The sequence below is a fragment of the Elgaria multicarinata genome, chromosome 1 (genome assembly GCF_023053635.1).
Source record: "Elgaria multicarinata webbii isolate HBS135686 ecotype San Diego chromosome 1, rElgMul1.1.pri, whole genome shotgun sequence".
Lineage (NCBI taxonomy): Eukaryota > Metazoa > Chordata > Lepidosauria > Squamata > Anguidae > Elgaria > Elgaria multicarinata.
The window spans coordinates 40,419,393-40,444,277 of NC_086171.1; the positions used below are offsets into that span (position 1 = coordinate 40,419,393).

General features: G+C 45.1%; 1 protein-coding gene across 1 annotated transcript in view; it reads right to left on the reverse strand.

Annotated features, from left to right (window-relative positions):
- Positions 1 to 1,043: 1,043 nt before the first annotated feature.
- Positions 1,044 to 24,885, reverse strand: part of LOC134398850 (solute carrier family 22 member 13-like) — a 32,294-nt gene continuing 8,452 nt past the window's right edge. Inside the window, exons 3-11 of the mRNA XM_063126424.1 lie at positions 22,844 to 22,947; positions 18,935 to 19,089; positions 17,369 to 17,537; positions 16,374 to 16,494; positions 13,818 to 13,912; positions 8,160 to 8,374; positions 5,609 to 5,717; positions 3,455 to 3,661; positions 1,044 to 1,248 (exon numbers count right to left, since the gene is read on the reverse strand). Coding sequence (XP_062982494.1) covers positions 1,149 to 1,248; positions 3,455 to 3,661; positions 5,609 to 5,717; positions 8,160 to 8,374; positions 13,818 to 13,912; positions 16,374 to 16,494; positions 17,369 to 17,537; positions 18,935 to 19,089; positions 22,844 to 22,947 — 1,275 coding nt within the window. The 3' untranslated portion in view covers positions 1,044 to 1,148. The remainder of the gene's footprint in view (positions 1,249 to 3,454; positions 3,662 to 5,608; positions 5,718 to 8,159; positions 8,375 to 13,817; positions 13,913 to 16,373; positions 16,495 to 17,368; positions 17,538 to 18,934; positions 19,090 to 22,843; positions 22,948 to 24,885) is intronic.

The following is a 24,885-nucleotide window of genomic DNA, read 5'->3' on the forward strand; positions in this document are numbered from 1 at the left end:
CTCCTCTCCATTTTATCCTCACAACAACAACCCTGTGAGGTGGCTTGGTCTGAGAGTTTGTGACTGGCCCAAAGTCACCCAGTGAGCTTCCATGGCCGAGTGGGGACTCAAACCCGGATCTCCTGACTCCTAGTCCAACACTTTAGCCACTACACCACGCCGGTTGTGGTGCTAGAGATCTCAGCAGATCAACCATATGTGTGCATGTTGTTGCATATTTCACAAACCACCACCACCCAAAAAATACTAGATCAGAAACAGTGGTGGGGAGCCATCTTGAAAGTCCACTGTGAACATCTGATAAAGGCCAGAACAATATGGCCATTCTTATGCAGAAGTAATCACATCATTTGCACAGCATCTGAACTTTGGGAGAACCACCGAGTTGGTGTGCCACGTTGGCTGAAGGGATTAAGTTTGGGGAACAGTGATCTTTTCTTGGGGTGGTGGGATCCTACAGGGATCTTTATTGATACAAATGGTGACTGACCAATAAAAACATCTTGGTGCTGTGGTAAACATGAAAGTGTCAACCCAGTGTGCAGCTGCCATGAAAAAGGCAAATTCCATGTTAGGCATAATTAGGAAAGGAATCGAAAATAAAATTGCCAGTATCACACTGCTCTTATACACGTCTATTGTGTAACCACACTTGAAATACTGTGTACAATTCTGGTCACAGCACCTACAAAAAGATATTGTAGAGTTAGGAAAAGTGCAGAGAAGGGCAACAAAAATGATCGGGGGGTTGGAGCAACTCCCCTGCGAGGAAAGGTCGAATTATGGAGTTCACTGCCACAGGTTGTAATGATGGCCACTAGTTTGGATGGCTTTAAAAGGGGGGTCCTGGAGGACAAGGCTATCAACGGCTACTAGTGTTGATGGCTATGTGCTACCTCCAGTATCAGAGGCAGTATGCCTTTGTACACCAGTTGCTGGGGAACATGGGCAGAAGGTTCCTGTTGCCCTCATTTCCTATTCGTGGGTTCCCCACAGGAATCTGTTTGGCCATTGTGTGAACAGAGTGCTGGACAAGATGGACACTTGGTCTGATCCAGCATGGCTCTTCTTTTGTCTGTGAAAATCCTCCCTAAAAAAGTCATGTGTCCCACCATTCCTTTGGACTCCATGGGATATTGCTAGTGCTGCTAGAGGTATGTATTCTTGGTGAATTCTGTACTCGTCTGGCCATCTTCCTTCTCTTCAAGAGGTCCCTTTTCAAAGCTGCCATTGACAGTCTTGGTGGACCTAGTGAAAAAGGAATCTAGTTAAAAATGACCAAAAGTAGCCCTCTGCCATCCAGTACCTTCATCACCTGCATTGTCATCTCTTCAGCGAAGGCTTTCAAAATGCCATTCACCTGGTTGCTTGGGGTGAGCAGAAGTAATTCCCAAAGCTATCGGGAGCTGAAATCTGTGTAAACTGAAAGAATGGTTGGTTCTTTTTTCTTTCCCCTTTCTTTCATGCCACCATGCTAGGAAAAGCAGAAGGTAGAAGGAAAAGAGGAAGACCAAACAAGAGATGGATTGACTCCATGAAGGAAGATATGGACATGAAGTTACAAGGACTGAATTGGGTGGTTTACAACAGATGCAATTGGAGGTGGCTGATTCATAGGGTTCGCCATAAGCCGAAGTTGACTTGAAGGCACATAGCAGCTACTACTACTCATGCCATCAAAATGCCCTAAGTAATGAATGTTGGCAAATGTGGGCAGCTTGGCTAGTAAAAATAAATAAACGGGTGGACTAGTAAGAAAACCGCAGTTGAGTAAATTGGTTTCTAACCTAAGAACAAATCCTATGTAGATTTGCATGCATTGAAATCCCACCCATCAATTGCTAATGTACCAACACAGGGGGTTGGATAAGCCATTGTACAAAAAAGTTGTTTTAAATGGATATTGTATCTAATCTGTTTTTATGCTTTTAAACGTTTAGTGTTTTAATCTTTGTAAACCACCCAGAGAGCTTCGGCTATGGGGCGGTATATAAATGTAAATAATAATAATAATAATAATAATAATAATAATAATAATAATAATAATACCCTGCAGTGCGGGGTCCATGCTATGTTATTCATTTCATAAATGACAATGGACACATGCGTAGTTTTAATATTTCTCATCTTACCCAAGTCCTGAGCCCCCACCCCACCCTTCGTAACACATATCGCTACATCCCTCTTCTCCGCTTGCTGTATATTGGATCAATTTACTCTGTAACAGCCTGTCCTGCACTGGCCTCAGTAGCAAGATGCAGGGCCGGCCCTACCATGAAGCAGCCTGATGCAAGTGCAGCAGGTGGCATGATAAGGGAAGAGCAGCGAATGGCAGCAGCCAGTAGGATCAAGAAGCAACCACTTGCTAGCCCCACCCACCCAGCTTACTTTTTTGGGTGGGCGTCCACGTACCTGTCTTACCAGCACAACGCTCATCAGGCGTTTCCACTTTCAGCAGGTGCACAGTGCCTGCAAGGTTGGCCAAAATATCAGGAGAGGTCCCTGAACTTCCAGGAATGATTGCAATACTTTGGCAGACCTTGTGCAGGTACCACATGCTCCTGAAGGTTGAAACACCTGTGGAGCAGTATGCTAGCAAGGCAGATCCTCATATGCACACCAAAGAGGTAAGCCGGAGGGCGGGTGGGCGGGCATATTGGGAGGGAGGGAGGCAGCAGCAGTGGTGGATCCCTGCTTCAGGCATTGACCTGCCTAGGGCCGAGCCTGGTAAGATGTGTTAGTAAACTCTCCATACATTAAAAAAAAAAGATTGAATAATTGCAGCTGGATTGCATGCATGTTTACTCAAGTAAGATGTGTTTGGGATGGTTTGCAGCATTTGGTAAAACAAAAGGTGGTATCTCACCTCTCTTTCATCCAAGGATAAGTAATTACCAGTGGGATCTGCAACAAAATGTTGCAGTACGGAATGCTCCTGTTGGTCTTCCAGTCAACCAGCCATGCCTTTATTTAGGATATACCATTCAGCCTCCCCAGTTTTTTGTCTCTCCACTGCCCCAACACACAGACTCTCAGCGCTCTTTCACTACTGATCATGCTTATTTGGGGCTTACCTCCCACTTCAGTTTTTCTCCCTAAAGGGTTTTTTTTGTTGTGAGCAGGATGGGGGTACTTCCACAAACCTTAGGGTGCTGGTGGCTTGCTCTGGTGGCAAGCTGGTGGCTTGTACGTGGATAGGGCCATTCTGACTAATGAGGACTGGCACTTGGGGAGCCGAGATCTATAATAGTATATAACATGGCTGCAATCTTACTCTGGAGTAAAATCCATTATACTCTGTGGATTTGCTTCTACCCTAAAGCCAAAATAAGGGCAGTATACTACCAGGGCCAGTCCCTGGAGAATAAGGAGAGAGTTGGACCATATGCAATGTGAAAAGCGTGTCCAAGTTCACTCCTTGTATGGGGCAGTTTTAGAATCTCCTGCCACTCACCTCTGGCTTGAGGATTTGGCTGTGTTGTCTTGAAGATCCTTGTTCCGGGTCTCGGGAAGCAGGAAGCAGAGGATTCCCCCAAGTAGCGCTGTGCCTCCAAACATCGACATGGGAATGGCCTCGTGGTATCTGCTTAGGAGACCAACCAGTGGGGAGAGGATGCCAGCTACTCGGGCAGACATGGAACATAAACCTAAGCCAGTTTGCCTGGTGGAAGAATCAGAACACAGGACATTGTGCCTAAGAGCGTCATCAGACAGGGGATTTTTGCATTTCCCTACCGTTGCTATGTCTTCCCGCTGCTGTCCCACAATAGCGATGATCTCTTTACACGGGCAGAGAAAGAGGAAACAGCAGCAGCAACCACGTGGCCCATTCAGCGGGCGTTTTTTATTGCGCTGCTTTTCCTGCACACCGCAGGAAATGGCGGCAAGTTTCATTTTAAAAAATAAGTCGGATTTTCCCGATCTTTTCTTGAGACAGAAAAACAAACGGGAAGCACACAGGAGGCGGATGGCATCGTCTAAAGGCTGCGCGAAAAACCATGAGTGGCCAGTAATGAGCATGCAATAAAATACTCGTCTGATGATCCCCTAAAAGCTCCATCCGACAAGCGTTTTATTGCACACTTGTTACTGGGCACTCACGGAGTTTGCTCAGGTCCCTCACATGACGTCGTCTGCCTCCCGCGCGCCTTCTGCCCCTTGTGGCCTTCTTTGTGCGACAAAAAAATCCTCGTTTAATTGATGTATTTATAAACATGGAATTGCTGCTCTTTCCTGTTGTGTGCAGGAGAAGCAGCGCCATTAGAGCAGCGGACTTTGTACTTCCTCTTTTGAAAAGAGGAAGTAACTGAGGAAGGAAAACACGGGCGGAGAAGCAAGGTAGGGAGCGTGTTAACCCCCAGTGTGATGGAGCTTTAAGAGTGAGGGGACACTGGCAGGACAGAAAACTTACAGAAAAAAGCAGTTCAATACCGCCCATCCCCCCCATAGAGAGCCCTTTTAAAGGAATGTTTCCCATATAAAACTGACAACGCAGAAATTCATTTTGCAGGGACTTTTAACACATCGGGATGTGAACAATTGTTGTGAAGACAGCTTTGGCCACTAGGCAGTTTAGAAATGTAATAAAGAAACAACTAAGCAAACAAACAATGGGTAAATATTGGTAAAATATATTTGCTTCAAAAAACCACTATGGTTAGTATTGGTTATGAGTTGCCTTGAAGACTATCAATACATCTTCTGGGCCACTTAGAGCTCATCTACACCAAGCAGGATATTCCACTATGAAAGTGGTATATAAAAGGCAGGAGCCACACAACGGCTTTATAGTGGTATGAAAGCAGTATATGGTCTGTGTTAATGGGCCCCAACAGTTGTCAGTGCCCTTCAATACCGCTATAAAGCAGTCGTGTGGCTCCTGCCTTTTATATACCGCTTTCATAGTGCAATATCCTGCTTGGTGTAGACGAGCCCTTAGACTGCAGCGTTGGAGAACTGGTGTGATTTTGTTTTGTTTTTTACTGACTGCACACAGAATTTTACTAGCAAAATAGTGGAGAAATAGGCTGTTCTCTACAAGAGTGGAAAAGCAAGCTGCTACCTGAACAGCCATGGAAGTTATGGTAGGATATGTTTAGGAACAAATCGGTGCATTTCAGGTGCTTGAGCACATGAACGAATGAATGAAGATTCACTCTTGGACCAATGCAACCCTTTCTTTTATTTAGGGTGACCGTATGAAAAGGAGGACAGGGCTCCTGTATCTTTAACAGGCATAGAAAAGGGAATTTCAGCAAGTGTCATTTGTATATATGGAGAACCTGGTGAAATTCCCTCTTCATCACAACAGTTAAAGCTGCAGGAGCTATACTAGAGTGACCAGATTTAAAAGAGGGCAGGGCACCTGAAGAGGATGAAGAGGAAATTACACCAGGTTCAGCTATTGGATGGTATTAAAAAAATGTCATAAATGAAATAAATAAATACAAACAAAATATTTCTCATATTTCCCCCTTAAATGTATTTCGCCTCTGAGTTGAAGCTGTCACCATTAATGCCTCTGGATAAAACTGCCCAGGAATAGCCAAAAAAAACCACCCCTCCATACCTAAGCCTGTAGCCATTTCAACCACAAAGAGATTCTCACCTGACAACCGTGGGAAACACCTCTGCAGAAAACACGTAGGTGGTTGAAAAGGAGGCAGCAAGAGCAGACTTTCCGATAACGGCCAGCACCGTGACAATCACAGGGAAATCTGGGCGAAGACAGGCAACGGAGTTAGAAAGTCCACAAACAGCCAAGATATGAAGTTGCAGAAAGACCAACACAGGACAGCCTCCTGCAATGTTCTCTGTGGCCCAGTGGTAGGTGTGGTGACACTTCGGCACTCTGGATATGGTTGAACTACCCACATGGACCCTTCTGAAGCCACTCGGGATGGCAATGGCTTTTGGATCATGCCTTATTTACTTAGGGCGCAACCCTAAACAGGATTAGTCAGGCTGAGGCAGGCTGGAAGTTGTAGGCCTTTTTTTCTGTCTAAACTTACATAGGATTGCACCCTTAATGAATTTATATCCTACCTTTCCACTAAAAATAGTACTCAAGGCAGCAGACAATAATAAAATATAGATAAAATGTACAGAATTGAAACATAACATCATCAATTAAACACATCATTTAAAAAAGAAATATATAGCACCATGGCTTCCTGTGTTGAAGTTCTTCAAACTTGTGATCAAATTCTAACCAAGTGCAATTGCTTATATTTTTTTGGACTAATACACACACACACACACAGAGAGAGAGAGAGAGAGAGAGAGAGAGAGAGAGAATAACAAGGACATTTTTTGTTTTTTAATATGCTGTGTAAATTCTGTTGTTACTCTTTTATTAGGTACTGAGCTCCTACTTAGTTCATTTAAAAACTGGTTTTAGATATATGGTGTGTGTGTGTGTGTGTGTGTGCACTATCTATTTCTTTGTTTATTTTTAATAATAATAATAATAATAATAATAATAATAATAATAATAATAATAATAAATTTATTTCTTACCCGCCTCTCCCTTTGGATCGAGGCGGGGAACAACATTAGAACAGGAATCAATACATCTTAAAAAATCATGATTTAACATTGATCTGGATAGGCCTGCCGGAAAAGGCTAGTCTTTAAAGCTGCCTTAAAATCACACATAGTGTTAATTTTACGAATCTCCTCCGGCAGGCCATTCCACAATCTGGGGGCAACAGAAGAAAAGATCCTTTGGGAAACTGATGTCAGCCTAGTTTTAGCTAACTGAAGTAAGTTCACCCCAGAGGACCTGAGTTTGCGGAGCGGACTATATGGGAGAAGGCGATCCCGCAGGTAACCTGGACCCAAACCATTTAGGGCTTTAAAGGTGATGACCAACACTTTGTACTTTGCCCGGAAACTAATTGGCAGCCAGTGGAGTGATTTTAATGTTGGTGTAATGTGGTCACCCCTAGGTGTACCGGTGACCAACCTGGCTGCCATATTTTGAACTAGTTGAAGTTTCCGAACTAGGTACAATGGTAGCCCTATGTAGAGCGCATTGCAGAAGTCAAGCCTTGAGGTTACCAGTGCGTGCACAACTGTCTTTAGGTCTTCTGACTCTAAGAAGGGGCGCAGCTGGCGTATCAGCCGAAGCTGATAGTAGGCACTCCTGGCCGTCGCATCCATCTGGGTTGTCATTTGGTGCGACGGATCTAGGAGCACCCCCAAACTGCGAACACAGTCTTTCAGGGGGAGTGTAGCCCCATCCAGAACTGGCTGACACACCTCCAAACCTAGGTCAGAGCCCTTGACAGCAAGCACCTCTGTTTTGTCTGGATTCAGCTTCAGTTTGTTTTTCTTCATCCAGCCCATTACTGCCTCCAAGCATTCATTCAGAGGAGACACACTATCCTTAGCTGACGCTGTTATTGAAGGCATAGAGAAATATATTTGGGTGTCATCAGCACACTAATAGCAGCCCGCCCCATGCCTCCGGATGATCTCTCCCAGCGGTTTCATGTAGATATTAAACAGCATTGGGGATAGGATGGCACCTTGTGGTACGCCATACAACAGCTCCTTTTTTGAGGAGCAACTATCCCCAAGCATCACCATCTGGAATCTACCCATTTTATGTAAATAGTTTTGCACTTTGCATAATGCATTTGGAATGGTTTTAATTTTTGTGACCTGCCAGACAGCTTCAGCTACAGCGCAGTATGGAAATAAAATAAATGAAATAAAGAGTTTTACTGTAGATGTTCCATAAACATTATCAGTTATAACCTAAGAATTATGATTAGGAAATTCCTTTGTTTCTTTAGTGATCTTGAGTTATGATTATGTATTCTCTTCTTTTTGTTGCCGTTATTTTGTAAACTTTATGTCGAAATAAAATAACGTGGAAAAATAATAAAAGAAAAAGAAATAGGACATACACAGCACCCACCAGTGAAAACCTACCTCAGCAAGCAAAACAGCTGAGCAGCCAATAGCATGTCTAATAAAGTTGTCCTTGCCTGCCAGTGGAAGGACAATAAAAATGGAGCTAGTCTGGGCTCCCTGGACAGGGAGTTCCAGAGTCTGGGGCAGCCACCAGGAAGGCCCTTCCTTGCATCCTGCTTTACACCTTTATTTACCAAACTTGTCTTGTATACTTTATTCCAGAAATGGCTTCAGACCTTTTGGAATAGCAGGAATGAGCAAGCAAACGACTCCACCCAGGAGAAGCCAAGCCGCCTGGCATTTCTTCCTTCCTAGCCACTGGAGCAGGAAGATGCAGGAAAAGCGGGATGGTATTTCCACTGCTCCAAAGATGAGTTGGGTCAAATAGATGTCCAAGCCAAAATCCCCAACGTGAAGGCTCACTCCATAGTAAACAAAGCTGTCAGCAAACCTGGGAGCAAAACAAGAAGATGCTGTTTCTCCTGCCTTTAATTTTCATCCATTTTAATTCCTAGCCTTCCCCCCGCCCCACACCCAAACACATTACTAAATCCCAAGGCATTAAGAATAGGGATGTGCTCCGCTCCGATTAGGAGCGTAGAAGCAGTAGCGGATTGGCCTGCTCCGCCTTACCCAGAGGCGGAGTAGGAGCGGACCGCGGACCCCCTAGAAGCAAGGCGAAGAGAAGCGACCATTTTTCGGAGCTCCGAGTTCAGGCGGAGCGCTCCGGTCGCCATCTTGAAAACATTTCGCCATAGGATTGCATTGCGGCAAATAATCGCGCATAACTACGTTGTTTTTGAAGCTATCGTTCTGGAAATTCTTGTGCACAGAGAGTCGTGGATGGGGGTCATTTTGAGACCACTCTCACCTCTCTGCGTGCTGTGGTTCACGTGCAATATTTTTTTAAAAATCGGGTCAACCGCGCGGCTCAAACTGCGTTTCGGCTTTTCGCCCATAGGATTGCATTGAGGGAAAGAATCGGGGATAACTGGGGGGGGGGGTTTAAGCTATCGTTCTGAAAATTCTTGTGCACAGAGAGTCGTGGATGGGGGTCATTTTGAGACCACTCTCAACTTTCTGCGTGCTGTGGTTCACGTGCAATATTTTTTAAAAAATCGGGTCAACCGCGCGGCTCAAACTGCGTTTCGGCTTTTCGCCCATAGGATTGCATTGAGGGAAAGAATCGGGGATAACTGGGGGGGGTTTAAGCTATCGTTCTGAAAATTCTTGTGCACAGAGAGTCGTGGATGGGGGTCATTTTGAGACCACTCTCAACTTTCTGCGTGCTGTGGTTCACGTGCAATATTTTTTTAAAAATCGGGGTTTGGGGTTTTTTTATTTATTTATTTATTTTTTTGGAAGCGATGACAGGCACATTCAACTCCCAATCCTGATGAGAATTGATCTCCTCAGAAAGCATCCTCCTCCAATCCCAGCGTTGGAGGGGGGACTAAGGCAGACCCACCCTGAGAACTTTCTGTTTTGTGTCTCTTTGTGGGTTGGCGTTCGTGGAGGGAACACTTAGTTAGTTAGTGCTCCTGCTTTGGACTTTGGAGATAGATTAGGATAGGTTTAGTTTGGCGCGTGTGTGTGTTTGTTTGCTTCTTTCTGACTTGTAGCTTAGTTTGCCCTGTGTTTTCCCCTTACTTTGATTTAATATAAACTTTATTTTTGAATTTTGGAGTGTGTGGTTGGGTTGGTTGCCCCCCCCCTTCCCTGTATTAAAGCCTGACTGTTCTGCTTTTGTGAAAGCTTTCTTTTGAAAGCATACACACACTTTTTGTCCCATTTCCCTACATTTATATTCTTAAACATATTTTATTATATTCTTTCACATAGTCCATTAGTATATATTCTCATACATATTATATTAGTATTCATATTTTGTTCTTCTTATAGTAGTGGTTGGTTCTTTTCCCCCCTCCCCTCTCTTAAATCCTGATTGTGTTTCCTTCTATCTTCTATATACCAAATATACCAAAAAAATTGGATTCTCTTTTTCTTCTCTGTGTAACTTGGACAGAGTGGGCTGCTTTTGTCAAGTTCAACAGGCAGCCACAGATTGAGCATTTTGGGGAAAGCATACGCACACCATTTCCCTATTCTTAAACATATTATATTATATTCTTTGACATAGTCTTAGTAGTCTATTAGTATACATTCTCATACATATTAGTAGTAGTATTCATATTTTGTTCTTGTTATAGTAGTGGTTGTCCCATTTCTTGTCCCATTTCCCTACATTTATTAGTAATATTCTTAAACATATTATTATATTCTTGTAGATATTCTTAGTAGTATATATATATATATATATATATATATATATATATATATTAGTATATTCTCATACATATTAGTAGTAGTATATTTTATTGTTCTTGTCCCATTTCCCTACATTTAAACATATTATATTCTTCTTATACATATTCTTAGTAGTACCTTATACATAGTATTAGTAGTATTAATATTTTGTTAGTCATCATGAAAAGAGGAAGCAGGCGTGCTGAAAGCAGCAAGGCTCAGTCTGCCAGCAGTAAGCAGGCTTCCTCTCCTCCTGTGAAACTCAAACGGGCAACTCCTTGGCTGACTGCTCCAAAACAGAAGCAGGACAAGCAGCAGGCAGAGCCACTCTCTTCTGCAACTTGTGCCCGGCGTTCTCTTTTTGAGGGTGGGAATGGGAAAAGTGCCCGTTTGCAAGAGGCACGTGGCAGCAGTGCCATTAGAGGAGGAGGAGTATCCCCAACTCCTTCATTCTCCTTTCAGCCCACGAGCCCGCTGATGGACCTAGTCGAGGTCCTCAGCACAGTGGAGGGGGGGGAGGAGGAGGAGGCGGTGGGCCTCCAGGATGTGGGGGCTGAGGAGGAGCAGCAGCAGGCCGAGGCTCTCTCCCCAGTCTCATCCCACACCCCTGTTTCTGTGGCAACACCAGAGAGCTCAGGCGGGCAATTGGTGGTGTCACCACGGAAACGAAAGACAAGCATCGTGTGGGACCACTTTGAGTTGGGAGCGGATCCCCGCTTTGCTGTCTGTCGCCACTGCAAACTCAGCCTAAGCAGGGGTTCATCGACAGGGCATTATGGAACCAGCAGCATGAAGATGCATCTTCATAGGCAGCACCAGGCGATCTTGCTGGGGAAAGAGGCGGGCAAGGCGACTGGTTCCAGGGGAAAGCCGAAGGCTGATGCTGGCACTGCCACTCTAAGCTCTCCATCTCCCATCCCCACAAGGGTTAGGCAGGCAACCCTGCAGGACATGGGGTGGGGGAAGTATTGACCCACAAGATGGCGTTTTCCAATGCCCACCCAGGGTGCTACTGTGTTGGGGCATCTGCCGGGACTGACTCCTCCCCAATACTAGATCTATGACATGTCACTCTGCCTGCCCCTCTGCTAGCCTGTCCTCCTCGGTGACCGACTCGCTGGGATGGTTTGCGTTTGCAATGCGTGACTAACTGCAATGCTGGCTTAGAAACCAGCCATCACTTCCTTGTGCCCCCAGAAATGCCCGCAGCCTGCCTGCCTGCCTGCCCGCCTGCCCGCCTCCCCCGGGGTGCTGCTGTGGTGGGGCATCTGCCAGGACTGACTCCTCGCCTACTCTGCCTGCCTCTCTGCCCGCCTGGTGCCTGGTTTGCTCCCAATCGTCCTCCTCTGTGCCCCTCAAGGCGTAACTGCTGGCTTAGAAAGAAATAACCAGCCATCTTTGCCTCACTTTGCGCCCACTTATGGGTTGGTTTGCTATGCGTTAGTGCTCAAGCCATCCTTGCGGCACTACAATGCATGCTGCCTGCCTGCTTTCCCTCCCTTCTCCCCTTCCCGCCTTGCAGCGATGGTGTATGTGTCTTGCTTTGACTCAGGGGAGAAGTCCTTCCTGCGCTCACTTAGACTTTATCAAGTTCAATAATCCCTTTTTCAAATGTGCCAGAAGATTTAGGGTGATCTCGTGGCATGTTGGGATTGCCTTGGAACTGGCCCCATTGAGCTGTCTGCAATTGCAACTTTAAATCCCTGACATACTGGAGTGTTCAAATTTCAAAAGTTCCCCTAACATCAGGGGATGATGGGATTGCCTTGAAACTTGGTGTCCATGGGGACACATGGGTAAGCTGTCATGGGACCAAAGGATAGGTTTCTAACGTGCAAATTGACGTAGTTGTAGAATGGGACTTGATTTGGGGTGAGTTAAAAAGTTTAAGCCGCGCCAAAAATCAGGGGATGATGGGATTTGCTTGCAACTTGGCATGCATGTGGACACATGGATAAGCTCTCATGGTGCCGAGTTTGAGGTTTCTAACATGCAAATTGACGGAGCTATCCCAAGGGGTGTGAATGGGGTGCCCGATTTTCATAAATTCCCCAAAAATCAGGGGATGATGGGATTGCCTTGAAACTTGGCGTCCATGTGGACACGTGGATAAGCTATCATGGTGCCGACTTTGGGGTTTCAAACATGCAAATTGACGTAGTTGTAGAATGGGACAATTTGGGGTGAGTTAAGCCATGCCAAAAATCAGGGGATGATGGGATTTGCTTGCAACTTGGCGTGCATGTGGACACATGGATAAGCTCTCATGGTGCCGAGTTTGAGGTTTCTAACATGCAAATTGACGGAGCTATCCCAAGGGGTGTGAATGGGGTGCCCGATTTTCAAAAATTCCCCAAAAATCAGGGGATGATGGGATTGCCTTGAAACTTGGCGTGCATGTGGACACGTGGATAAGCTATCATGGTGCTGAGTTTGAGGTTTCTAACGTGCAAATTGACGGAGCTATCTAAAGGGGTGTGAATTAGGGTTATGGGTGGTGCGTTAGAGGGTAGAGCCGCGCCAAAAATCAGGGGATGATGGGATTTGCTTGCAACTTGGCGTGCATGTGGACACATGGATAAGCTGCCCTGGTGCCGAGTTTGAGGTTTCTAACATGCAAATTGACGGAGCTATCCAAAGGGGTGTGAATGGGGTGCCCGATTTTCAAAAATTTGCCAAAAATCAGGGGATGATGGGATTGCCTTGAAACTTGGCGTGTGTGTGTGTATACGCCCATGAGGTGTCATGGTGCCAAACGTGAGGTTTCTAACTTCAACGGAAAAAAAGTTGTTTACTTTTTTAGCTTTCAATGCAAGCCTATGGGGGGGAAACGGAGCTCCGGATCCGGATCCGGAGCTCCGAGCGGAGCGGAGCGGAAGTGGGCGGAGCGGGGGCGGGGCGGAGCGACCCGCTCCGGAAAATGGCGGATCTGCAAGTGAAGCGGAGCGGGGGGTCCGTGCACACCCCTAATTAAGAACTAGGATTCTATGTATGCTGCAGTCTTGCAGGAGAGCTGGGTGCAGAATTCAGCTTCCTGAGAAGTCTTCATTTTAAATGAACAAGCAAGTTCCTAGCCCTCATGACTGTGAAGATAGCTCATTGCTCCTCCCCCATGTCAAGAGCCAGCGTGGTGTAGTGGTTAGAGCGTTGGACTAGGACTGGGGATTCACGGGTTCTAGACCCCCAGTCACTGACTCTCAGCCTAATCTACCTCACAAGGCTGTTGTGAGAATAAAATAGCAAGGAGGAGGAGGAGGAGGATTATGTACACCGCCTTGGGCTCTTTGGAGGAAAGACAGGATGTAAGTGCAACAAATAAATAAAACCGAATAGAGTAAACAGTAAAAAAAAAATGCAGAATACATTTTGCAAGGTTAGAGAAACTACGCAAATTTGCTCAGTTCATAGAATGTATTATTATTATTATTATTATTATTATTATTATTATTATTATTATTATTTATTTATATAGCACCATCAATGTACATGGTGCTGTACAGAGTAAAACAGTATTCAGTTCACAAGTTGAAAACATTGCAAACCAAAAACCTGTGATGACATGAATCAATGTAATCCGGGAGACTTACCAAACCCAGGCCATGATAAAAGTCATAAGCCTGAGGTGAGGCTTCCTGAAAAGATCCAGCACATTTCCAGATTTCACCTTTTCTTCTGGAGCCAGCTACAAAATGTTCCAAACCAAAGAGACAAAACATCAGCCAAAGTCCTACGGGGTCTGCAATACAGGCATCAAATCGCACTTGCAACACAGTCCTAGCTCATCTACTTCTCATTTTATTAGGGGCAAATGATCCAGAAAGCAACAAACCAAGGTTTTCCTGTGCCATCTCTTTGTTACTTCCCAATAAATCAAGGAACAACATCATTTCCCAACCCAATCATTCTGGCCTAATATACACCAGCCATTTAGGATGTTTTTAGGATGTTTTAATAATGTATACTATAACCCTTGCTAGACCTACCTGAAAATCCGGGCATGTGGAGAGGCCAGCCCGCGATAGAAGTAGCACCTATCTACATGTCAGACACGACGGGGTAAAGGAAAGCCCCGTCACGTCGGCCATTTTGTTTAATATCTTAAAGGGGCTGGGTGCACACGAGCGCACCAGCGACTAAGGTAGGCATGTGTGTGTGTTTTTAAAAAAGGGTTCCCCGCTCCCCCCCTGCCCCCAATTTCCCCACCCTGGCTGCGATTCCACCCCCGCGCGATCTCCGATTCCACCCCCATCCCCCCTTGTTCCGTTCCCCCCATCCCCCCTGGCTCCTATTCCCCCCCCCATCTCCCCACCCTGCCCTGATGGTCGCAGTGCTCTGTCAGCCACTTTTCCCAGCTACTCATGAGTAAATGCGGTAGCCGGGAAAAGCGGCAGATTGGTCTACACGCCCGCAGTCTGGGGCTCAGCCCGAGACCGCAGGAAATACCAGGCCACAAGCGGTGCCGGTTACCCTGGGACCAGGGAGGTTTGACCCTTGCCTGAGCCTGGGATCCCCTGTGCATCATCTGGATGCACAGGGACGAGCCCAGGCCTCGCACTGGGTTAACCTGTCATCTAGCAAGGCCCTATGTTTTTAATTCAGTTTCATGTATTTTATATTTATTGTTGTTACCCACCTCGATCCAAACGGAGAGGTGGGTAAGAAATAAATTTATTATTATTATTACTCCTGAATAATATCGCAGTCATCCCTACTGGGCCGCATGACATTCACCTGCTCCGGCGGTGATCTCGGGTCGACCGGTCAGTTATTCAGGAATATCACTGACTGGATTTGTAGCGGCTTTTCTGGCTCTCTCGCTACAATCCCGATGTCCACGTCTGGTGTGCCCCCCCTTCCCGAAGCTGTTGCTCCTTGACATAAGCCAACCCGCTGTCAGGGTTGTGTCCATCAGTTTTGAATGTGTGTGGCCGTCCGACATTCTCGGCCCATTTTTTGATTGGCTATCGGCGTGTTTGGGCACCAAGCATGTTATTTTTTTTAACACAAATGTATTGATGCGCAGGAGCGTATCTTCTACACAGTACCTAACCCCCCTGAGTTGCTTTGTGTCTGCGCTGGTGCACATCTCAGAGGAGTTATTAAAAAAAAAAGTGCCCCGTACCCATCCGCCCAGTCCCGCCCACTTCTGCTGATCCACATCCAGAACCGCCATCATGGGACACATGTCCTCCCGCGACTGTTCTTTTTTACTGGCAAGAAATTTCCCTCACGTGCGCCTTGTGAGGGACGACTGTGGAAGCGGGAAACCTCACAGTTATCCCTCTCCCATTGCGAAAGGGCTGTATGTGTAGATGAGGTCTGCTGCTTGCTTTTTGGCTTTGCATTTAGTTGAAAACAGGTGCAAACAGAGAGCTTTTGAGCTGGACTCTGGCCCTTGATCCATCACAGCCTACCCCTAACCCCTGCCTCCAACACAGACCTGCTTTGGGCTCCACCCCTGAATCAGAAAGCCCTGCCCAAGGAACAATTTATTTTTTTACTAGCAAGACGGAATAGCCCTTACACTGATACAGCCAAAGCTGCCTATGCCATGGTCAGAGTTGAATACGTGCCTACTCATGGGCTCAAGTGACAGGAAGCCAGATTCCAGCTGGACATCAGGGAAAACGCCCTGACTGTTAAAGCAGTAGGACAGTAGAACTAGTTACCTAGGGAGGTTGTGGGCTCTCCCACACTAGAGGCCTTCAAGAGGCAGCTGGACAACCATCTGTCAGGGATGCTCTAAGGTGGATTCCTGCATTGAGCTGGACTCGATGGCCTTATAGGCCCCTTCCAACTCTACTATTCTATGATTCTAGTTACTGGTTGTAAGCACTTTAAGCTAAAACATGCCAGTGTTTGGGGCATTTTGAGCCCGCCCCCTTTGCCTTTAGTCCTGCCCCCTTTGCCTTTGGCCACACCCACCACTGGAACGTGGCTCCCAGACCTTCTCCAAAACTGAATTTGATCCTCAGGTTGAAAGAGGTTCAACACCCCCGGACGAGGACTTCAGTTCTTTCAGCTATTATTGGGTTTAACTTCAGCTGGTGCTTCATCCCTGTGAGTCCTGCCTCCGCTACACTGCTGTCAACATCCCAAACGTTTTCTGAAAATGAATAATAGCAATCCCAGCCTTTTCACACCTGATCAAGTAGTTCTTCCGGGATGGTTCGCTTGTTGATGGCAGCGGCCTTTCGGAGCACTTTTTTGGCTTCTTTGATCTTCCCTTTCGTGACAAGCCACCGGGCAGAACTGGGAAGGACCCTGGAAAGTACAAGAGTTCATGAAGCAACTAGGGTTGGACAAATCTGTCAATTCCGGTTTCTCATTTTTCCAGTCTTAAGTTCAATTTGTCCTAAACTTTTAGGGCTTTTTAATGTTTGCATAAAAATTCGCACGTATGTTTGTATGCATTTTACCTAACGAACACATTTTTTGCAAGCGAGTGTCCAAATATAATCCATTTTAAAACATTGTCACCATTACACGTATTTTTGTGTGCCCCTTTTTTCTAATATACACATTTTTGGCTGCGTCTTTGGATTTGAGAACTCCATTGCAAAATTTGGAGAAGTGCGAATTCCGAGGGATAATTTGATTTCAGCGCATGCGTTGGTTTGAAAGTGCAAAATTAGGTGGGCTTGTATTAAAATATGAACTGAACGAATTTCTCCCCTATCCCTATTTAAAAACACAGTAGATCTTAAAACACAGGGCAGGAGTGAGCTCACGTTACCATCCTATTTAATTGCCTCATATTGTTTTGTGTACAGTCCAACCAGACTAGGGTGACCCTATGGAAAGGAGGACAGGGCTCCTGTACCTTTAACAGTTGCATAGAAAAGGGAATTTCAGCAGGTGTCATTGGTATACATGCAACAACAGGCGAAACTCCATCTTCACTGCAACAGTTCAAGCTGCAGGAGCTATACTAGAGTGACCAGATACAAAAGAGGGCAGGGCTGCTGCAGCTTTAACTGTTGTGATGAAGAGGGAATTTCACCAGGTTCTCCATATATACAAATGACACCTACTGAAATTCTCTATTCTATGCAACTGTTAAAGACACAGGAGCCCTGTCCTCCTTTTCATATAGTCACGTTAAACCAGACATCTCGGGGCCTTGTTGCACACTCACCATATGTAAAAGAAAAGAGCGAAGACGGGAGCAGAGCCAGCAATCTGAAAGAGCCTCCAGTTGCGAATGGAGTAGGCCAAGCCGGCCAAGGCCATCTGCCCTAGGGCGTTGCAACAGTGGGTGATGATCAGCGCAACCGGGCGGTAGGATGGCCCGACCCACTCAGAGCCTAAAAGGGGTCAAGGTACAGTCAATCTCTGCAAACTCAAAAGCCCTGCAGATAGCAGACAGATACATTTTCATCCATTCACCACCTGGCTTTTTACTCCACGTAGCTAAACTATGGGATTGCCTACTGGATAGGGTGACCCTATGAAAAGGAGGACAGGGCTCCTGTATCTTTAACAGTTGTATTGAAAAGGGAATTTCAGCAGGTGTCATTTGTATATATGGAGAACCTGGTGAAACCCCCTCTTCATCACAACAGTTAAAGCTGCAGGTGCCCTGCCCTCTTTTAAATCTGGTCATTCTAGTATAGCTCCTTCAGCTTTAACTGTTGTGATGAAGAGGGGATTTCACCAGGTTCTCCATATGTACAAATGACACCTGCTGAAATTCCCTTTTCTATGCAACTGTTAAAGATACAGGAGCCCTGTCCTCCTTTTCATATGGTCACCCTACTACAGGATATGGATGGCTTTAAAAGGGATTTAGACCAATTCCCTTGGAGGAGAAGGCTAACACTGGCTACTAGTCTTGATGCCTTCTGAAATTCTCCCCCTCCCTGTGGAAGAGGCAAAAAAACCAATGCCTCTTTCACAGGGAGAGAAAAGGTTCCCAAAAAGAGGGGGCAGGATTCGGTCCAGCACTAATAAGAACATAAGAAGAGCTGTGCTGGATCAGACCAAGGGTCCATCTAATCCAGCACTCTGTTCTCAGAGTGGCCAACCAGCTGTTGACCAGGAAGCCACAACATCACCCTAACCCTCCCCCCCATGTGCCCCAGCAACTGGTGTATATAGGGTGACCATATGAAAAGGAGGACAGGGCTCCTGTATCTTTAACAGTAATATAGAAAAGGGAATTTCAGCAGGTGTCAATTGAAGAGGGTGAAATTCCCTCTTCATCACAACAGTTAAAGCTGCAGAAGCCCTGCCCTCTTTTGTATCTGGCCACTCTACTATAGCTAGTGTAGCTTTAACTGCTGTGATGAAGAAGGAATTTCACTCTCTTTAATTGACACCTGCTGAAATTCCCTTTCCCACTTTACTGTTGAAGATACAGGAGCCCTGTCCTCCTTTTCATATGGTCACCCTAGGTGTATATAGCCTTACTGCATCTGATACTGGAGGTTGCACATAGCCATATTTGAGCTTAAAACCCTTACGGCCAGTAACTAAGCCTTAGGAGAAGGATTCCAGCCTTTCAGGATGCGGGCAAATGTGTTCAAAAGCTGGGGGACCACAAACAATTGCCATTCAGGCGGAAGGGGAACAGGCTGCAGCCTCCTGTGAAAAGATGGAAAGCGAAAGCAGGCTGGATTTGGCCTGCGAGCTTGAGGTTTGACATCCCTGGGATAAGAAAAGCTTTCTTTAACCAGCAAGGCCAAACCCTGGGGTGTCTTACTTAAAGCCGCCATGCTTATACTGATCCCAGCGAAAGCAGCTCCCACGAGGAATCTCAAGGCGATGTAGACGTAGAAATTTGGCGAGAAGCCTGCCCCCACGCCAAAGGAGCCCATGATGAGGAGGGTAAGCAAGATAGACCATCGGCTACCGATCCTGGAGGAGGGAAAGGCAAGGCATGGGTCAGTCTGCAAGACGGAGGTCAAAGCGTGCATCTACCGTATTTCTTCGATTGTAAGATGCACACTAATTTCAGTACCACCAACAGGAAAAAAAAAACCTAAGACACATCCCATTTTTAGAGATGTTTATATGGAGAAAAAAGTGTGTCTTAGAATCAAAGAAATAGGGTAATTGCCATTATCAGTGTGGTAGAAAGACATATTAAATAGGGTGACCCTATGAAAAGGTGGACAGGGCTCCTGTATCTTTAGCAATTGCATAGATAAGAGAATTTCAGCAGGTGTCATTTGTGCGCATGCAGCACCTGGTGAAATTCCCTCTTCAGCACAACAGTTAAAGCTGCAGGAGCCCTGCCCTCTTTTGTATCTGGTCACGCTAGGCAGGGCTCCTGCAGCTTTAACTGTTGTGATGAGGAGGGAATTTCACCAGGTGCTGCATGCATACAAATGACACCTGCTGAAATTCCCTTTTCTATAAAACCGTTAAAGAGACAGGAGCCCTGTCCTCCTTTCCATAGGGTCACCCTATATTAAAAGAATACACATGTCCCAAAAGGTCAGCAACTGCTTTTCCTAGGAAAAGGTGGCGTCAAAAAGGGGCGATTTGGAGTGGAAAGGACACAGAGGGGCGCTCTAGGCTTTTCCCTCCTGCTGCTGCACTAGTAATGTCTCCTGTTAACTGCTTCCACACATGTGGAAATCTTCTCTTCCAATTACAAATCCCAGGGAGTCATTGGGCTTTTGTATCACACAGGTGTGCATAACAAAGGTATTGCTATGCCCTCAATTGCAGGCCAAATGCCCATTATTATGACAGATCAGGGAGAGGAGGTAAATTTCAGGGGCTGTTTGCTGTTTGTGTCTTCGTGTGTGCACGCACAATGACTCTCTGTGCACACGAGAGCTCTGGGAACATCGGAAGCAGCCTGATACTGAGTCAGACCCTTGGTCCATCTAGCCTAGTATTGTCAACACTGACTGGCAGCAGCTCTTCATGGTTTCAGGCAGGATTCTTTCCTAGCCCGATCTGCAGATGCCAGGAACTGAGCTTGGGACCTTCTGCGTGCAGAGTATATTCCCTACCGCTGAAGTACCCCACCCCCAGGCTGATCCAGGGGCAGGTTTTACAAATTTCTTGGCATTTTCCCCACTGGAGTAAATGGCAGCCTCTTACTTTGACAGGACAAAGTAGAGGGGTGTAGGGTTAGGCTGACCATATGAAAAGGAGGACAGGGCTCCTGTATCTTTAAAAGTTGCATAGAAAAGGAAATTTCAGCAGGTGTCATTTGTACATATAGAGAACCTGGTGAAATTCCCTCTTCATCACAACAGTTAAAGCTGCAGGAGCTATACTAGAGTGACCAGATTTAAAAGAGGGCAGGGCATCTGCAGCTTTAACTGTTGTGATGAAGAGGGAATTTCACCAGGTTCTCCATATATACAAATGACACCTGCTGAAATTTCCTTTTCTATGCAACTTTTAAAGATAGAGGAGCCCTGTCCTCCTTTTCATATGGTCACCCTATGTAGGATTGCGGTTTGCAAGCAATCCTGTGCTTCCAAAGCCTAGTTCATATGGAGCACCATGGTCACCTAAAAAGAGGAGCAACATCAGTGCTGGGTTTTGCACACTCTAGGCTTCTAGCTTCAGTTTTTAAGACACACCCATATAATCACTGCCCACACTCTCCCAACTGGGTGTTTCATTGTACAACTGGAAGAACAGGAAGCATTCTCAGGAATGGCCCAAGTTTTGCAAAGCTTTTTCTTGGCAGAGGGCAAAGAGCTGGGCAGGGCATCAAAGCCTCTGCGCATCACCCCAGAAAACCTACTCCGTCTCTCCTCTAGCGTCTTTCATCAGGCATTGCCCTTGCCTTTTAAAGTCTAACTTCATAGGGACCAGAAACTCGGTTATTATTTTTAATAAGGGGAAAAAAGAAAGTTGAAATGCTGCAGTCCAGGATGAAGTCAAGGACTTTTAAAACTGTCATTTTAAATGTTTTAATATTGGAATATATTTAATTTATTTTAACGTTGTATATTTCTATTTATAGGTTTTAAATGTATATGTTTAAAATTTTGTAAATTAAAACAAATACATTGAGGCCCAGCATTTGACAAAGGGTGAGAAATAATAATAATAATAATAATAATAATAATAATAATAATAATAATAATAATAATAATAATAATATGCTGCATTCTGTAGCAGGGATTATTTATTATTATTATTTATTACATTTATATACTGCCCCATAGCCAAAGCTCTCTGGGCGGTTTACAAAATTTAAAAACAGCAAACATTAAAAACGAATATACAAAATTTAAAACCATAAAAAGCATAAAATACAAACAAAATCAAACAATATCTGGTTTAAAACAACTATGGGGTCAGTTAAAAAACTCAGCATATGCTGTTAAATGCCTAGGAGAAAAGTCTTGACCTGGCGCTGAAAAGATAACAATGTTGGCACCAGGTCAAGACTATCCCTTCCCTGGGTAGGGAGACTCACTGGCTTTCTAGCTTATGTGGAATTTAGGAGAGGAGACCAAAAAAGTTGCCACCACATCTTGAAAACACACATGTCTTTTGGACAGGTCACTGTTGAAAGAACCAGGAGTGGAGCAAACACTGGAATGTATTTAGTGTCATCCCAACTTTCCGCATGTAATTCAAGGGAGAAGGGCAAGAGAAGAGGACTGGGAAGTCATATTAATCCTCAAAGTTTGAGGAATGTGTACCAAGTTTCTCTTTTTCTCTCTCAAAATATTCTTATGCTGACTCCACAGGTGACAGCAGAGCTCCCCTGGACAGATAAGTTGCCAATGTCCACCTGTTTTTCCTCATAAACCCTCTCAGAATGATGATATTTCAGAATGATGCTATTTCGCACTGGAGTGTCATTCTCAGGATATTTTGAACGGGGAAATGGTCCCACCAAGAGGAAGTCCACTGTCATCGCTCCAGCGCAAATAAAAAAGTGTGTGTGTGTGTGTTTAAAGAGAAAGTCCCAAACTCTGGGGTGAATCCCACCTCCGCCCCCCCGAAATTGCTGAAATGCCCCCCACAATTCACTGCCTGCTAATGGAGCAGCCATTTTCTTTCAGTTGCTCTACGAAGTATCAAGGTTACCTTTATTTATGTATTTATTTATTCGATTTCTATACAGCCCATTAGCTGAAGCGATCTGTGCCATTTACAAAACAAAGTTTAAAGCCCTAAAATATAATGGTATATGTCTGATGAAGACCTGGCCCATCTTTTCTGATTTTGCCCCAGGATTAAGGACTATTGGTTAAAGGTAACAGCTGAAATTGAAATCGTATCAGGTATAGATTACTGTTGGATCCAATAGTTATTCTCTTTAGTTATGTAAAGGAAGTTTGATGACATAGAGGTGATAGTGCATTTACTAACAGCCACTAGAATGCTAATATCTGCAAACTTGGGGGGGATTAAAGCCCCTACAATTGACGACCGGATTATTGAATTATGGGAAATAATATACATGGTCAAGTTAAGTAACGTAGTAAGAGTTAGAGAGGGAAGACAACGAAATAATAGATTTATAGAAAACTGGTTCTTATTCATAATGTGTTGGTGTAACAAGAATTAAGAGAAAGTGCAGTGTTTTTAGACCCTTTTGAAACCAAAGAAGTAGCCAAGCTAAAAGCCAGTAGCACTGCAAAGATCTGAAAATGCGCTAAGACGTTGCTTAAAATGTTACCTGTCACTCAGCGGGCCGAAAACCAGCGCTCCAACAAGAAGCCCCGACATGTATATGGATTGGGAGATGTCATTCAAGTCTTTTCGGTCACAAACCAAATTAAACTAAAAGAGAAAGAGACAAGTTCCTTTTCATTTAGCCTCCTGGCAGAATGAATTTCACACCTCCATTTTGTATGTGACCATTCCCCTTTCCTTGTTTGGCTTCACCTTTTAGTTTTGAAAATATACGGCATTTTCTTTGGAGTGATGTCTGCCATTATCACTGTAAAGTAAACCACTTAGGTCAGCAGAGTGTTGGGTCAGGGATTCTTTAAAGAGAACATCAGTAATGGCAGGCAAGCTTTCCTGAAAGACAGTTTAACCCACCCCGACCGCTTTTCACCGGCAACCTTGCTGCCGGCCAGGGAACACTGGCCATCTTCTAGCCTGATGGCAAGTATGCAATGTGACCTGAGAAGATGCCCTAAAATGCATCCCAGAATCCTCTGCAGGCTGTAGCAGCCTTGACAGACTAATCAGTGTGGAAAAGTTTCCCACAGGGCAATGAATTTGAACAATAAAAAAAGTTTGTGTGTGTGAGAGAGAAGAGAAAGCACTTACAGGGTGGCCATATCATAATTGCTACCAGACTTTCCCTTGAGCTACATACCTAAAACTTGGTCAGTGTAATCCAAAGTACTGTTCTTATTATTACCCACAATTATTACCACTAATGACTTAGTGCCTCATTATTTTTTTACCTCATACATGCTGGGTTTCCCTCATAACAGAAGCCAGCAGTCGTGCACATACAGTAAGCTGAGGGAAGCAGAAAGAAATTCCAGTAACAGCCAGGAATGTGTTAGCTGTAGCTGCAGAAATGCAGGGCTCAATTGAAGTTGATTTTTTATTGTTGTCTCTTTTAATAACTTTTTTAAAAAAAAAAAAATTCTGGAAAGAAGCTACATTTGACATTGTTCTCACAATACAGGCATCCTTAGGCCTATGTGCTAAGATTCATTGGTGGTGGAGACTGGGACATGGTTGAGGGCCCCGGGGAGAGATTTTATCTCTCTAATGAATGTAATGTTCCAAGGGTTAAAGATGGCTTCTCTACAAAAGGGTGGCTACATGTGGTTACATGACAGATTTGCATTCCTTAATGGTGGACATCATGTCCTAGCAGACAAAGGGAAAAACTTTCAACCAATTCAGCATCGAATGTAACCTATGACTCATTGAGATTGTGCGCCTTAACTTGAAAATTGAATGTAACTTAACTTACTAATCCAGAACTGACCAATAGAAGGGTTAGAAAGAGACTAAGGCCATAGCTAGACCTAAGGTTTATCCCTGGATCATCCAGGGGTCAAACCTGTTCATCTAGGTGACACACAGGGGATCCAGTGCTCAGGCAGGGACGAACCCAGGATGATCCTGGGTTAAACCTTAGGTCTAGCTACGGCCTCTTGTAGTCAGGGCCTATATATACTGTGAGATTCCTTTGTTCTGGGTGCCTCCATCTTGTGGAACCGGAGAGCACCCCCATACTGCAGTATCAGAAGTAAATGGATTAAGTGTATTCTCCAGCCTCGTGTGTTTGATTGGCTATTAACTCGCCGGGGAAGCGGGCCTTTAAATCCCTGGTTAAGGGACAACATGGCGGTGGCCGCAGGGCTTATGAATGGTTTTAAAATGAGATTATCAGACAAATGAATGGAAGACATGTCTATCAAGGTTAAAGAAATGGATAAAGAAGAATACTAATATAGGGTGACCATATTTGGGAAACCAAAAAAGAGGACACCTAGTGTGTGGGGGGGGAAGCAGCTTTCTGAGTCCTGCAGAAAGTATGTTATTCCCCTGCCACCTTAAAGAACCCGATTGGAGTGGAGGAGGGGAAAGGATTTCATTCTGCACCACCACCATCCACTCCAATTGGGGCCTTTTCTATAATGTCCACGAATGACCCACTTTCCCCTTTAAGACCTCAATTGGAGCTCGGGGTGGGGGAATGACGTGCCTCAAGAAAGCATGTCATTCCCTCTTGCCATGCTAATG